The following is a 13,854-nucleotide window of genomic DNA, read 5'->3' as shown; positions in this document are numbered from 1 at the left end:
TCGCAACACGAGCCGTCGACATCAGGCGAGAAAACAAAACACGAGTACAAAGTCTCGCTTTCAGGAGGATCCCGCGTTGCGACGTTTGGCCGAGAGCCACGACATCGCAGAGGTTTTCAGCTATATGGGAAGAAACCAGAAAAACCCCACGCAGAGCAGGAGGGGAGAGCGAACCAACCACACGCGGAAAGGCACCCGAGGAGTTGGCAATTGAACCTGGGCCCTGCTTGCCGGAAGGCCTAAGCGTTAACCGCCGCGCCCGCCAACCTGCCGCCCATTGTACGAGAGGCGAACAAAAATTGAGATTCTAGATTTGAAGCTTTCGTGACTGCAAGGATTCATACTCTTAGTTCTTTCGGTAAAGTCACGTAGGAAAAAAATGAAATTAATACAAATAAAATAATAAAAATCACGACGTTTCGGAGGCAACACAAGTCTCCGTCATCAGGTGGGACCGTCACAGCCAGATTTGCTGCATCAAGTGAGGCAGGGATTCCAAGATGCAAGCTCTTAAATACAACTTCTTGGTTCTTTCGGTAAAGTCACGTAGAATGGAAACAATACAAATAATAAAATAAAACATAATAAAATAATTCTCACGACGTTTCGGCCACAACGCAAGCAGCCTTCATCAGGTGAAGACCAGGTCTGTCGGGGGAGACGCTGTCTCCATTCTACGTGACTTTACCGAAAGAACCAAGAAGATGAATCCCTGCAGTCACGAAAGCTTTAAATCGAAAAATCTTAAATACAAGTTCAGGGGGGAGGAGAGGGGGGGGGGGGAGCTTATCAGAATGTGGTAGCCAATGAATGGAACGTATCGGGAGGGGGGGGGGGCGGGGTTAAAAGAATTGAGATTCAACTCTAGATTTGAAGCTTTCGTGACTGCAAGGATTCATATTCTTAGGTTTTTTCGGTAAAGTCACGTAGGCAAAAACATTAAAATTAATAAAAGTAAAATAAAATAATTTACTTGATACAGCTGTCGTGGCTGTGACGGTTCCACCTGAAGACGGAAGCTTGTGTTGCCTCCGAAACGTCGTGATTTTTATTTTATTTTACTTTTATTAATTTTAATGTTTTTACCTACGTGACTTTACCGAAAAAACCTAAGAATTTGAGATTCAACGTCGCGCCGAGGTCCTCACCCCGTGGAAGGCGACGCCGACAGAGCCTCCATGTTCAATTCCACGTCCCCTTTGCTCCCCCTGTGGATTGCCACGCCGGCGAGCAGCGAGGGGGGGCTCGCGAACGTGGAAATGAACTGCCCCAGAGACTGGAAGGCCGCCATCCTCACCTGCAACGCAATCAGGCACGCGTCGTCAACGGTTAGGGATTGATCGGTGTGGGATGAGATTGATCAGTGGGGCAGGGATCGAACGTTTGAGTGGGGATCAATCAGTGGGGCAGGAATCGATCAGTGGGGTTGAGATCGATCAGTGGGGCAGGAATCGATCAGTGGGGTAGGGATCAATCAGTGGCTCAGGGATCGATCAGTGGGGTAGAGATCGATCAGTGGAGTAGAGATCAGTGAGGTCGGGATCAATCAGTGAGGTAGGGATCGATCAGTCCTATAATTAACACAGCCCTGAAGGGGGTGGGGTACACTAAACATTTCTTAAACGAATTAGAAAAAAATAACTGGCAGTAATCCATCAACTGCTAAATGAATACTTACCTCTGCCCCCCCCACCCCCCACCACAGCGTGTTGTTGTTTGACTATACCTCACCACGCTGGTGAGTGCAAGTTGCTTGACGGGACAGAGGGACATATCCAGTATCGGTTCCGGTATCAATGAGCCTCTCACCCTTGCCTGGAAATCAAACTGAGGTTTCTTGATCCACTGTGCAGTGCATTGACCACTGAGTTACTACACCCCTTGTGACCCCCTCCCCCAGCCCCCGACTTCGCCCCCCCCACCCAACAATAATAATCAAGCTATGAAAAATAATAATAGGTTTTTACCCTTTATGGGAATAAAATAGGTGTTAAGATGTTGAAACGCCAAAGAGACACCTTTTGCAAAGAATCACGTCTGCATGAACCACACACAAGTACTTGTGGTAAGGGGCCATCCATCTCGTACGTACGCATGGAGGGGGGGAGGGGGGGTTAACCCAAATGCGTACTGACAATGTACGCATAGGAAACGGGGGGGGGGGGGGGGGGCAAAGCCTCGATAATAATTTGTCTACATTGGCCTTCAAATGAGTTAGATGGTCCGGCGGTGGACTATCTGTTTGCTTAAATGCGTTAATATTATTTATCCTTGATCGTTTCTGCGTGGATTAAATATCGGCCGTTCTATAGGATTCGGGGGGGGGGGGGGTGCGTCAGGCGTACGTACGCAGGTGGGGGGGTGGGGTGTAAAAAGTCCGCATGCGAACAGGGAGGGGGGGAGGGGTCAAGTTGACAGATTTCTGTGTACTTACTCAATGCATGGCCCCTAAAACAGGCAAACCAACGTGCTCTCGTGGTAACAAAAACATTTGAAACGATTGGCCTACACCAGAGACAGCCTTCTCTACGGCACTCTCTTATCCAGTGTCAGACCAGAGAACGCCAAAAGGTGTTTGAACATCTGAACGCCTATTTTGTTGCCAGAAAGAGTCGTACGTAATCTTATTTTTTTTTCATACTTCGTGATACTGGCCCAAAAAATGGTCCCGTAGAAATAATCAAGTCGTTTATCAACGCAAGAAAGTGCGGGTTTCCAGACTCTTTTAACAACAGGGTCGTCTGCCACATGTTCACGGTCCGCGGTGGCAACGTCGCAACGCGCAATCCCACGAGCAAATTTCCAGATAATATTTCAGCATTGGGATGTTTCGGCCAATATCGGTTACAATGTACGGCTTTCTTGTGTGTTGTTGCTGCTCTTTTAGCCACGGGAGGAATTTCGATTTAAAGCTTTCATGAACTGCAGGGATTCATCTTCTTGGTTCTTTCGGTACGTGACTTTACCGAAAAAAACAAGAAGACCATGGGAGGAAATCGGAGAACCCGGAAGGAGACACCCACACAGAAACAGGGAGGCGGGGGGGGGGGGGCGCGTGGAGAACACGCAAACTCCACGCAGAAAAGGCGCCCGAGTTGGTGAATCGAACCAAGGTTGGGTCTCTTCTCGGCGCCGGTGCCGCCACCGCCGGCGGGTACGCACCCAGCGCGAGGGATCGCAGATGAGGTTGATGAAGAGCGGCGAGAGCTGGGTGCGGCGGAAATCGTGCGAGGCGGTGCTCGACACGGCGGTGAAGCACTCGGCGCACGCCTTGCGCACGCCCCACACGCTGTCCGAGCACAGCTGCATGAACTTCGGCAGCTGTGGGGAGTGATGAGGGGGTGGTTAAACAATTAAAAGAAAAACCCGGCGCAAGCTCGGATGCCGTAAACGCGACCCCGTCACCGCCGCACGTTAGTCCTCGGGAAAGTATTTAGCGAGTGGCGTTTGACTCGGTGGTCGCGTGATATCCGACTCGGTCCTGGGACTCCCTCGTGCTCGGCTGGGTCTTCGATTCTATTCTTGCGCGCGATGGCCGACGTGCTCACAGGAGCTGAAACGCCAATGCCTAGAGGCAGTTCAGGAGACTGTGAGTGTTCGGCTTTGCTATACCTCATCGTCCGTCGAAGGAGCGGAGAGACCACAGTGGTTTAGTACACGGTCCATAGTTTGGGTTGCATGACCACAGTCTTAAATAAGTACCTGGTGCGGTGATGTGTCAACAACAACGGGCGTGGTGCTGGCCACCCACCCCCTCGTGTGCCGTGCCGGCCTTCATAGGTGCTCGCTGACAGCACTTACCCAAACAGTCTGTTACAGGCTATATGGGGGATCTTTGTCTTTGTGTGTACGTGCGTGTTTGTGTCTGTTTGTAGTGGTTAGTGCGCGCGATGCTACAAACCCAGCGACCCGAGTTTGATTCCCGCTCACGGCGACCACCAACACACCGGTGACGAATATCCAAACTGGTCCTGGGCCTCCCTTAGGTGGATTCCGCCTCAAATAAGTACCCGGTGCGGTGTGTAAACATGCGCAGTGCCGCCGCTCTTCGAAAGGTGCTCGCTAACAGGACGTGCCCCAACGGGCTGTATGGCTATATGGGGGAGGAGCATTTGCGTTGCCTTTGTACGCACTCACCAGCACGTGCTCTGTCGTTTTCTGCCCGACGACGCTGCACACGTCGCCAAAGTGAGCCGCACAAACCTGAACACGCACGCGAGTACACACACGCAACTTGCAACCAGCCCCGCCATCAGCACGCACACAACTTGCAACCAGCCCCGCCATCCAGACGGTGCAAAGTCACGAGTGATTTCCTGCTCAGATGAGCTTGGAGGAATTGGCTCTCGTTTCCTGTTGACAAGATCCGAGTCAGTTGCCGGAAAAATCCACATTCACCCGGCGGGGTGGGGGTGGGGGGCAGGGAGCAAATAAAAAGTAGAGGACAACCACTTGGTAACTATTTTATCGACCCAGGAGTGATGATGATGTATACAAACTCCTCCCCACTCCTTGCACCCCTCCCATTGGAATCAACTTTCCTTGTGAATTAAGCAGCACTGCCTGTAGACTCGGCACTGCCCGTAGACTCAGCACTGCCCGTAGACTCAGCACTGCACCATAGACTCAGCACTGCATGTAGACTCATCACTGCCCGTAGACTCATCACTGCCCGTAGACTCATCACTGCCCGTAGACTCATCACTGCCCGTAGACTCATCACTGCCCGTAGACTCATCACTGCCCGTAGACTCATCACTGCCCGTAGACTCATCACTGCCCGTAGACTCATCACTGCCCGTAGACTCATCACTGCCCGTAGACTCATCACTGCCCGTAGACTCATCACTGCCCGTAGACTCATCACTGCCCGTAGACTCAGCACTGCATGTAGACTCATCACTGCCCGTAGACTCATCACTGCACCATAGACTCAGCACTGCATGTAGACTCATCACTGCCCGTAGACTCATCACTGCCCGTAGACTCATCACTGCACCATAGACTCAGCACTGCATGTAGACTCATCACTGCCCGTAGACTCATCACTGCCCGTAGACTCAGCACTGCATGTAGACTCATCACTGCCCGTAGACTCATCACTGCCCGTAGACTCAGCACTGCATGTAGACTCATCACTGCCCGTAGACTCATCACTGCCCGTAGACTCATCACTGCCCGTAGACTCATCACTGCCCGTAGACTCAGCACTGCCCGTAGACTCATCACTGCCCGTAGACTCATCACTGCCCGTAGACTCATCACTGCCCGTAGACTCATCACTGCCCGTAGACTCATCACTGCCCGTAGACTCATCACTGCCCGTAGACTCATCACTGCCCGTAGACTCATCACTGCCCGTAGACTCATCACTGCCCGTAGACTCATCACTGCCCGTAGACTCATCACTGCCCGTAGACTCATCACTGCCCGTAGACTCAGCACTGCCCGTAGACTCATCACTGCCCGTAGACTCATCACTGCCCGTAGACTCAGCACTGCCCGTAGACTCATCACTGCCCGTAGACTCATCACTGCCCGTAGACTCAGCACTGCCCGTAGACTCAACACTGCTCATAGACTCAGCACTGCACCATAGACTCAACACTGCCCGTAGACTCAACACTGCACCATAGACTCAACACTGCACCATAGACTCAACACTGCACCATAGACTCAACACTGCCCGTAGACTCAACACTGCACCATAGACTCAGCACTGCCCGTAGACTCATCACTGCACCATAGACTCAACACTGCCCGTAGACTCAACACTGCACCATAGACTCAACACTGCCCGTAGACTCATCACTGCCCGTAGACTCAACACTGCACCATAGACTCAACACTGCACCATAGACTCAACACTGCCCGTAGACTCATCACTGCCCGTAGACTCATCACTGCCCGTAGACTCATCACTGCACCATAGACTCAACACTGCCCGTAGACTCAACACTGCACCATAGACTCAACACTGCCCGTAGACTCAACACTGCACCATAGACTCAACACTGCCCGTAGACTCATCACTGCCCGTAGACTCAACACTGCACCATAGACTCAACACTGCACCATAGACTCAACACTGCCCGTAGACTCATCACTGCCCGTAGACTCATCACTGCCCGTAGACTCAACACTGCACCATAGACTCAACACTGCACCATAGACTCAGCACTGCCCGTAGACTCAACACTGCCCGTAGACTCATCACTGCCCGTAGACTCAGCACTGCACCATAGACTCAGCACTGCCCGTAGACTCATCACTGCCCGTAGACTCAGCACTGCCCGTAGACTCAACACTACCAATAAACTCATCACTGCACCATAGACTCAGCACTGCCCCTGTACATTGAGCAGTCCCCCTCCTTAACCTCCTATTGCTCTTACAGCCTCACCACCTCTTCTCTATCGCCCATTCCTCTTCCCTCCCCTCGCCCCTCCACTCCTTCCCGTCCCTCCCCACAGCCCCGAAGCTCCCCTCCATCGCGGTCACTCACTCCTCAATCCTTGCAGCACGTCCCCTGTCAACTACATTCCATCCTGCGTCATCGTTTTGTGCAAGCCGTGTCAAGCGTTCCATTAGATTAGATACGCTTATCCATTGTGTCGTTTTGAAAACCGGGCTCGTGACAGCCCTGGGTGGGGCTGGCATCACAAGTTGGGTGACTGTAAACGGTAGAGTAGACGAGCAGCGCCGGGCCAAATAAGCCGATTCATGGGATCAAAGGGCAAAAGTCTTTGTGCCGTTATCACTCGCTCCGGCCGCAGGAATGTATAAATAGATTAGCACCACTTCAATGTTACCCCGAGCAGGAAGTAACTCTACGACTTTTTAAACCGCAATAATGCCGATGTGCCGTGGCAGCATTTCGCGACGTGCGGTCGCGGTTTTCGGACGAAGGCCCCACTTCACAGCACAGACAGAGCGCGCCACAGGGTCAGGGGTCAACTTGCGTATCGACCAGCGAGTGTTGGTTACGCGTGCGGAAAATGCATTCGACGGTTGCGCACCTTGCGGACGTGAAAGATTTTGCCGTCCATGCAGAGTTCGCAAAAGCGCGGCAGCAGCAGACACTCCGTCACGTCCTTGCCGACCACCATCGCCATCTTGCACATGATCTGCGCGGGGGAAACGCGGCGTCAGCAGCTTCCACCTCATCGGTTGCCAATTTGTTTGGCAGCAAAGCCTGACGCTGTTGACAAGACTGAGGAAGGCGAAACCGGTCAAGCGCTTGCCCCCTTTTGAGCGAACGCGTGCCGATAAAAATAATAGAACGCCCAACTCGAAACAATCACTTGCGTCATTGTGGAGAATATTAACAAACGAAACCATCTCTCCACATCAAACCCAGAAGATCTCTGGGGTTTGATCTTCCACGAAGATGCTCATCCGCTGCACAAACCGTGGCAGCAGATGCGGACACCTGATACACAAATGTAAAACTCTCCAGCGTTCAACTGTGGGTCATCCAGAACAATGCCCGATGCACAAATATGAAGGAGACATCACGGCAGTGCACTCCCACTGCTCCCGCCGCGGTTATCTGGCTTGACGCACCTGAACGTCAAATTGTAGTTGTTGCTCGGCATCTACATCAGCTGTAGGTAAGAGGAAGAAGTGGCACGGCGGGCGAGTGGGAGTGCACAACTTCGGTAGCGTATGTATGCAAGGGCGTTGGATTTATTTCGCACCGTACGTAGCCAAACGTCAGAGGTCGCAACCGGGTACCCGATACCCGTACCCTACCCGATACCCGGCTACCCGTACCCGGCTGGGAACGGGTACCCGTTTGCGACCCTGGTGCGGCCGGGTACGGGTAAGGAATCAAAACCCGTTTGCGACCTCTGCCATCCGTGCTACCATTTGGAGGCGCGGGGTAAGGACAACAAACTAAACACATTTTTTTTTCGATGTAAAGTTTTCGTGACTGCAGGGATTCATATTCATGGTTCTTTCGGTCAAGTCACGTAGTGACAATTGTATAATGTTTAAATATTATAATTTTATTACTTCCCTTCTACGGGACTTTACCGAAAGAACCAAGAAAGTGAAACTAAAACACGACAAGAAAAAAGTGAAGCGTTTCGCCCAGGCGCTGGCCCACCGTGACGGCCTCGGCTTTGTAGTCGTCGTTGCTCTCGGGCGCTGTCAGCTCCAAGATCACGGGGCACACTTTGGTCTCGATGCTGGCGGCGTCCAGCAGCTCCTGCTCCAGCAGCACCAACAGCGCCGCCTGGCTCGTCTTGCGCACCTCTCGTTCGGAAGCACACCGCGGGGGAGCGCAACGCCGGTAAACGCTCGCGCGCCGAGGCGCACGGCAGCACAAGCGCCGTTACCCATCCCCGGGCGGTGCCGTGCCGTTCTGGAGCTGCTACCGCGCGGGGTCAGGGCGGTGGCGAGTTTGCCAAGGGTTCGCGGTTCGAATCCGGCAAGCCGCCCTGGTTATTATTATTATTATACCTGCGGTCGTGTGCATCAAGCGCAAGATATGACGCCGTCGTCTGGGTCACAGTGGACGTCAACTTAATCCCGCGACGTCGTTCGAAACGGGTAGGGCCACTGTGCGCCGGCGTTGACGGTCCAAGTTTGGCAGGTTAAAAAAAAAGCAACACGGAAAAATGATTCAACTGGGATGATCCGTGTAGCGACATCGCCCCCGAATGGGAAACCACCGCAGACTGTCTGTGACACGTAGCGCCTCTCTTCGTGGTAGCCTTGTGCTATAATAAGAATGATCGCGCCAAAACCAAATGGACTCAACAATTATTACCATTTAATATTACTGCTCCCGTAAACTTCACCTGTTGATTTTTCCAGCCAAGTCGAGGACTCCCGTCTAGCCGACTATCTAGTCTGGTCCACAACACGTTCAACCACCACACTGCATGTGACAATGTTGTTCACGATCCTGCTCACTCGATCGCTTATCCACGATGTGTTCAACCACCGCACTGCAGGTCACAATGTTTACTGTCCTGCTAACTCGATCGCTTATCCACGATGTGTTCAACCACCGCACTGCAGGTCACAATGTTTACTGTCCTGCTCACTCGATCGCTTATCCACAATGTGTTCAACCACCGCACTGCAGGTCACAATGTTTACTGTCCTGCTCACTCGATCGCTTATCCACAATGTGTTCAACCACCGCACTGCAGGTCACAATGTTTACTGTCCTGCTCACTCGATCGCTTATCCACGATGTGTTCAACCATCGCACTGCAGGTCACAATGTTTACTGTCCTGCTCACTCGATCACTTATCCATGATGTGTTCAACCACCGCACTGCAGGTCACAATGTTTACTGTCCTGCTCACTCGATCGCTTATCCACAATGTGTTCAACCACCGCACTGCAGGTCACAATGTTTACTGTCCTGCTCACTCGATCGCTTATCCACAATGTGTTCAACCACCGCACTGCAGGTCACAATGTTTACTGTCCTGCTCACTCGATCGCTTATCCACGATGTGTTCAACCACCGCACTGCAGGTCACAATGTTTACTGTCCTGCTAACTCCATCACTTATCCACGATGTGTTCAACCACCGCACTGCAGGTCACAATGTTTACGGTCCTGCTCACTCGATCACTTATCCACGACGTGTTCAACCACCACACTGCAGGTCACAATGTTTACTGTCCTGCTCACTCGATCACTTATCCACGACGTGTTCAACCACCACACTGCAGGTCACAATGTTTACTGTCCTGCTCACTCGATCGCTTATCCACGATGAGTTCAACCATCGCACTGCAGGTCACAATGTTCACGGTCCTGCTCACTCGATCGCTTATCCACGATGTGTTCAGTCACCGCACTGCAGGCCACAACGCTTTATACTTCCGCTTCTTTCCTCGCACTGCTCCACTGTGGAATTCCCTCCCATCATCATCATCACCATCGTCTCTTGTCCCCAAACGCGTGCAATAATATTACTCGATTCAAGAAACATGTTAGGTCTGTCCTATTACAACCTACAATAAGTGCTGTTTGTCGCTGGCCGTTTCACATTCTGGGCCATCGAGCCCGTGCTCAGCACGTCAAAAACATAATTTTTTTCAAAAAGATTGCGCAACACCGCAGTCAAGCGTTCGAATATATCATCCGAGTGAGATCTGCGAACGCACTAAAAAACTTTCCATTAATTCGCCAAAGTTCCAGGACCGTGCTGCGTACCTGGTTGTTCGTGTCGGTCATCAATCGGATGACGACGGGCAGCAGGTACTTCTGAATGATGTGCGGAACCGTCGGATGGCTGTCTTTACAGAAAATGGCGATGTGAGGCAGCTGCTCCATCAGCTCGGCTCGTACCGTTGGCTCTAAACAAGAAACAAAACAAAACCATCAAGCTACCTGGCACGCGAGCTCCGGTCATCCTCGCAGCAGCGGATTTCGGCTGGTCGGCGAACAAAGACGGCGGCCGCCGCATCGGCGCGGCGCTTTCGGATGCGCTTCTGTGGCCGTCTGGAACGCTCTTCCTTCCGATGTTATGAAGCCACTGGAGCTATGCACTTTTAAATCATCTAAATTGAAAACTCGTTTATTTAGAACTGCTTTTCGCATTCAGTTTGTTGACCCTACCCCGCACCTCCGATTAGCAGCACGGTTGGCTACGTATGGTACGAAAGAAGTTCAACATGCGGTGCTGTGCTGCTGCGGAACACAATGGCCAGATGACACAAACAGCTCCGCTGAAGTCTAGCGGTAAAACGTGGGGTTTGTTCGACACGGCACTGTGTCCGCCACTCGTGTAAACTTTTGTGGAGCCGTTAACCCTACGATTTGGTTCCAACAGAAACCAGCATAATGCCTTTGGTACGTATGTACGTATTTTGAACTCTTTCACACTGTACTGTAGCCAACTGTGCTGATCGGTGGTGCAGGAGAAGGAATCAGAGGTGCTGGGGAAGGAAAGGTACAGGCTAACACGGCTGCGTATGTTTTCACTGTTGTTGGGCTACGCGGCTCTCCCATGTGTTTTTATGCCGTGCCACGCGTTGTTTGGCCATGTCCGGGAGCGAAACGTCGGACGTCGTGCCGAAAAGCACGCGGTTCGCGGCCACGAAAGCACGTCGCGGGACTAAGCGATGATCCCCTCTTTGACAGTGACACGGTGAAACAGGGGACAGGTAAAGCAGCTGGGTTCCACGAGCCCACGGATCGAAAGCGTGAACTCGCGTTTGCCGTATCCGCGGACAACCTTTCCTGATTTCGTTACATTTTTTTTTGTCTTTTTGTCGACTGGGTTTGGCCGCGAGGTTCCGCTCATTCTCTGGGCTGAAACTCGGATTCTTCGGGCCGGCTTCGTTTCGCAGGTACGGGCTGAAATCCGTACGTCAGAATTTTGGGCCGAGTGGAAATGAAAGAAAAAATAATAATGAAAATCGGGTCGTCAAAATAGTTTTGTTCAAACGTTTGCAATCGGCAGGAATAGAAAAATTAAATAACTTTACCATTAATGTTAATTGTTTTTTTACCCTTCTATGCAAAAAAAAACACAACTCTGATAATGTATTCAAGGACAGTGCATACATTATCAGAGTTATGTTTTTTGTTTGCATTATGACTGCAGGTATTGTGGTCTATGCAAACATGACTCCTTGTAAAAAAGGTGTCAGTTTTGTTGCCAGATAGAAGGGTAAAAAACCAATTATCATATTTTTTACTGGCAAATGAGGTTCCAATGGTGTAGATGTTTACCATGAATGTTTAATTGTCGGCAGTGCGGTCGTGACATCGCACCGACATTTCTTTCAGGGAAAACTTGTCCAACTCGATAATAATGAAACCGCCACTTTTATTTTTTGACCGAGGAGAGCGGCTTTAACCGAGTCGAGTCAACTAGCACTCAAAAAGAATTCGAGCCGACTCTGGTGCAGCTTTGTCTCAAGTCAACGTGGCAATGAAATTTATGCGAGGTGGCCGGGGTGCCTCAGGGCCCAGGGCGCTGAGGCAGTACCAACCGGTTTCCTGGCTATATATCCATGTTTCAGCCACCTGCGGTCAAAAAGAATGCTCAAGCGTAGTGAGATGATGATAATGGTGGTGGTGGCGGTCTTGGTCCGATCACCGATGGGACTGTGTGAGAAAAAACCAACAACCGACCCGTGTCAAATTTAGTTTGCTACTTTGGCCAAATTCCAGCTACGAGAATTAAAAAATTTGCAGCTGTATTGACATACGACAAACACTTCTCCGCAGGGCAATCTACCAAGCGTGCTCCCCAGTGTGAATGAACAGGTATCGTAAAGTGTCTTCAGAAGCAGTTTTGCGTCTGAATTTCCCCGAGCCATTCTCCGACACAGGGTTGTGTGCTGTGAGCTGCTGCAAAGTTCAAAATGAAAACCTTCGGCACGTCGCGAGACGAGGCAAAACGCCGATCTCACGACAAGCGGGACAAAAATAGGGGGAGAAAATTTAGAAAAGTATTAAGTTTTCTATAAAAATGTAATGTCCCTTCCTGCGTAGGTTTTCACGGTCAGTTGTTCTGCGCAGCCCTCTCCAATCCATGGTTTCAGGTCGTGCCGCTGTGCTGTTCGACACGTAGTCCGACGTTTCGCCCTACGTGCTGGGAGCTTATTCAGAAGCGAAACTGAGACTGTCAGCGATCGAACGGCGACTTGTCCCGTTTCGCAAAATATGAGCGAGTTAAAAAAAATAATGTCATTACAGGAAAAGCTCTTATCTGGCATCCATGGGGAATGGAGTCTCCTGGTTAATCAAATATGCCGGCTATCTGCAATGCGAATTCTACTTATGGTTGAACCAGAATAACGAAACGAAGCCTACATTTTCATTACGACATAAGAAATAATAATATACTCGTTTGCCAAGTTGTAGAGCATTCTAAGTTGATTGTAGAGAGGCGGTGGGGCCGTTTAGAGTACAGTATACAGTACTGTATTCATGGACTAACGCTAGTGCCAACATCTCGGCAACATGCCCAAGCTTCCGTTAACAACAACAGATCTATGAGAAGTGCACGGTATTTTTCCGGACACGTGAAGGGAGAGATCTGTGATTGGCGTCTATGACATACACCGATTAACAGAGCGTTCCGGACGGTAAAGTGCTGGATAATAACAGAGCTTTTCCCCGATTGTTATTATTAAGCTCCCAGCAGCGGAAGCGAATTGTAGGGCATCACGCCGAGGTACAATCCGACAACGTGCGATGTATGTAAAACTTCTTTCGCGCCACCGTACGTAGCCAACTGTGTTAATTGGCGGTGCGGCGGGGGAGGGGAGGGGGGGGATAGGAGAACAAACTAACACGCAAAAATCAGTTCCAGACCGCACGACCACGGCACATGCGGGCGGGCGGGCTCCTCACCAGCATCTTCGGACAGCTTGACGATTACTCGCATGACTTTGAGCGACTCGTTTTCATCGTCCATCACGAAGCGGAACGTGTCCAGGAGGCTCCTGGTGATCATCTGTCTGTAAAACGAACACGCGCATTACGATGAGAACAGGGGTACGTCTCTCTCTTTTGCCGAAACGCCGGAGACACAGTCACGGTATTAGAGCGGGCGGGAGCGATGGCTACGAACTCGGCGACCGCCCGATTTCTTTGGAGACGTGCGAGGAATGCCAAAATTGCAAATAAGTTTCACGTTAATAATCGCTAAAAACCAAAATCCCGAATGATAGAACATCTTTGTTGAATATTACGCTTGTTTGGGCAGGAAAGCCTCACAATGACTCTTCCGGGAGGTTCCTGCCAATTGATTGCAGGTGATTTTTACGTACGATGCCAAAGGAGACGTTTGTGGGACGCGTTTTTCGAATGCTGCAAACTTTGGACCACGACGCCCGTCTAACAATGGCCAACTCACGCG

At 51.1% G+C, this 13,854-nt stretch overlaps 1 protein-coding gene across 2 annotated transcripts in view; it reads right to left on the bottom strand.

The window, feature by feature from the left end:
• Positions 1-13,854, bottom strand: part of PPP4R1 (protein phosphatase 4 regulatory subunit 1) — a 34,013-nt gene that overhangs the window by 12,744 nt on the left and 7,415 nt on the right. For both annotated transcript variants that reach the window (XM_078879621.1, XM_078879622.1), the window contains exons 4-10: positions 13,347-13,453; positions 10,191-10,333; positions 8,114-8,260; positions 7,020-7,127; positions 4,138-4,203; positions 3,163-3,321; positions 1,149-1,297 (exon numbers count right to left, since the gene is read on the bottom strand). In XM_078879621.1, coding sequence (XP_078735747.1) covers positions 1,149-1,297; positions 3,163-3,321; positions 4,138-4,203; positions 7,020-7,127; positions 8,114-8,260; positions 10,191-10,333; positions 13,347-13,453 — 879 coding nt within the window. The remainder of the gene's footprint in view (positions 1-1,148; positions 1,298-3,162; positions 3,322-4,137; positions 4,204-7,019; positions 7,128-8,113; positions 8,261-10,190; positions 10,334-13,346; positions 13,454-13,854) is intronic.

This window comes from Lampetra fluviatilis, chromosome 54, assembly GCF_964198595.1.
Source record: "Lampetra fluviatilis chromosome 54, kcLamFluv1.1, whole genome shotgun sequence".
Classification (NCBI taxonomy): domain Eukaryota; kingdom Metazoa; phylum Chordata; class Hyperoartia; order Petromyzontiformes; family Petromyzontidae; genus Lampetra; species Lampetra fluviatilis.
The sequence above is the reverse complement of the archived record's forward strand: the minus strand, read 5'-3'. Positions and strand labels throughout refer to the sequence as shown.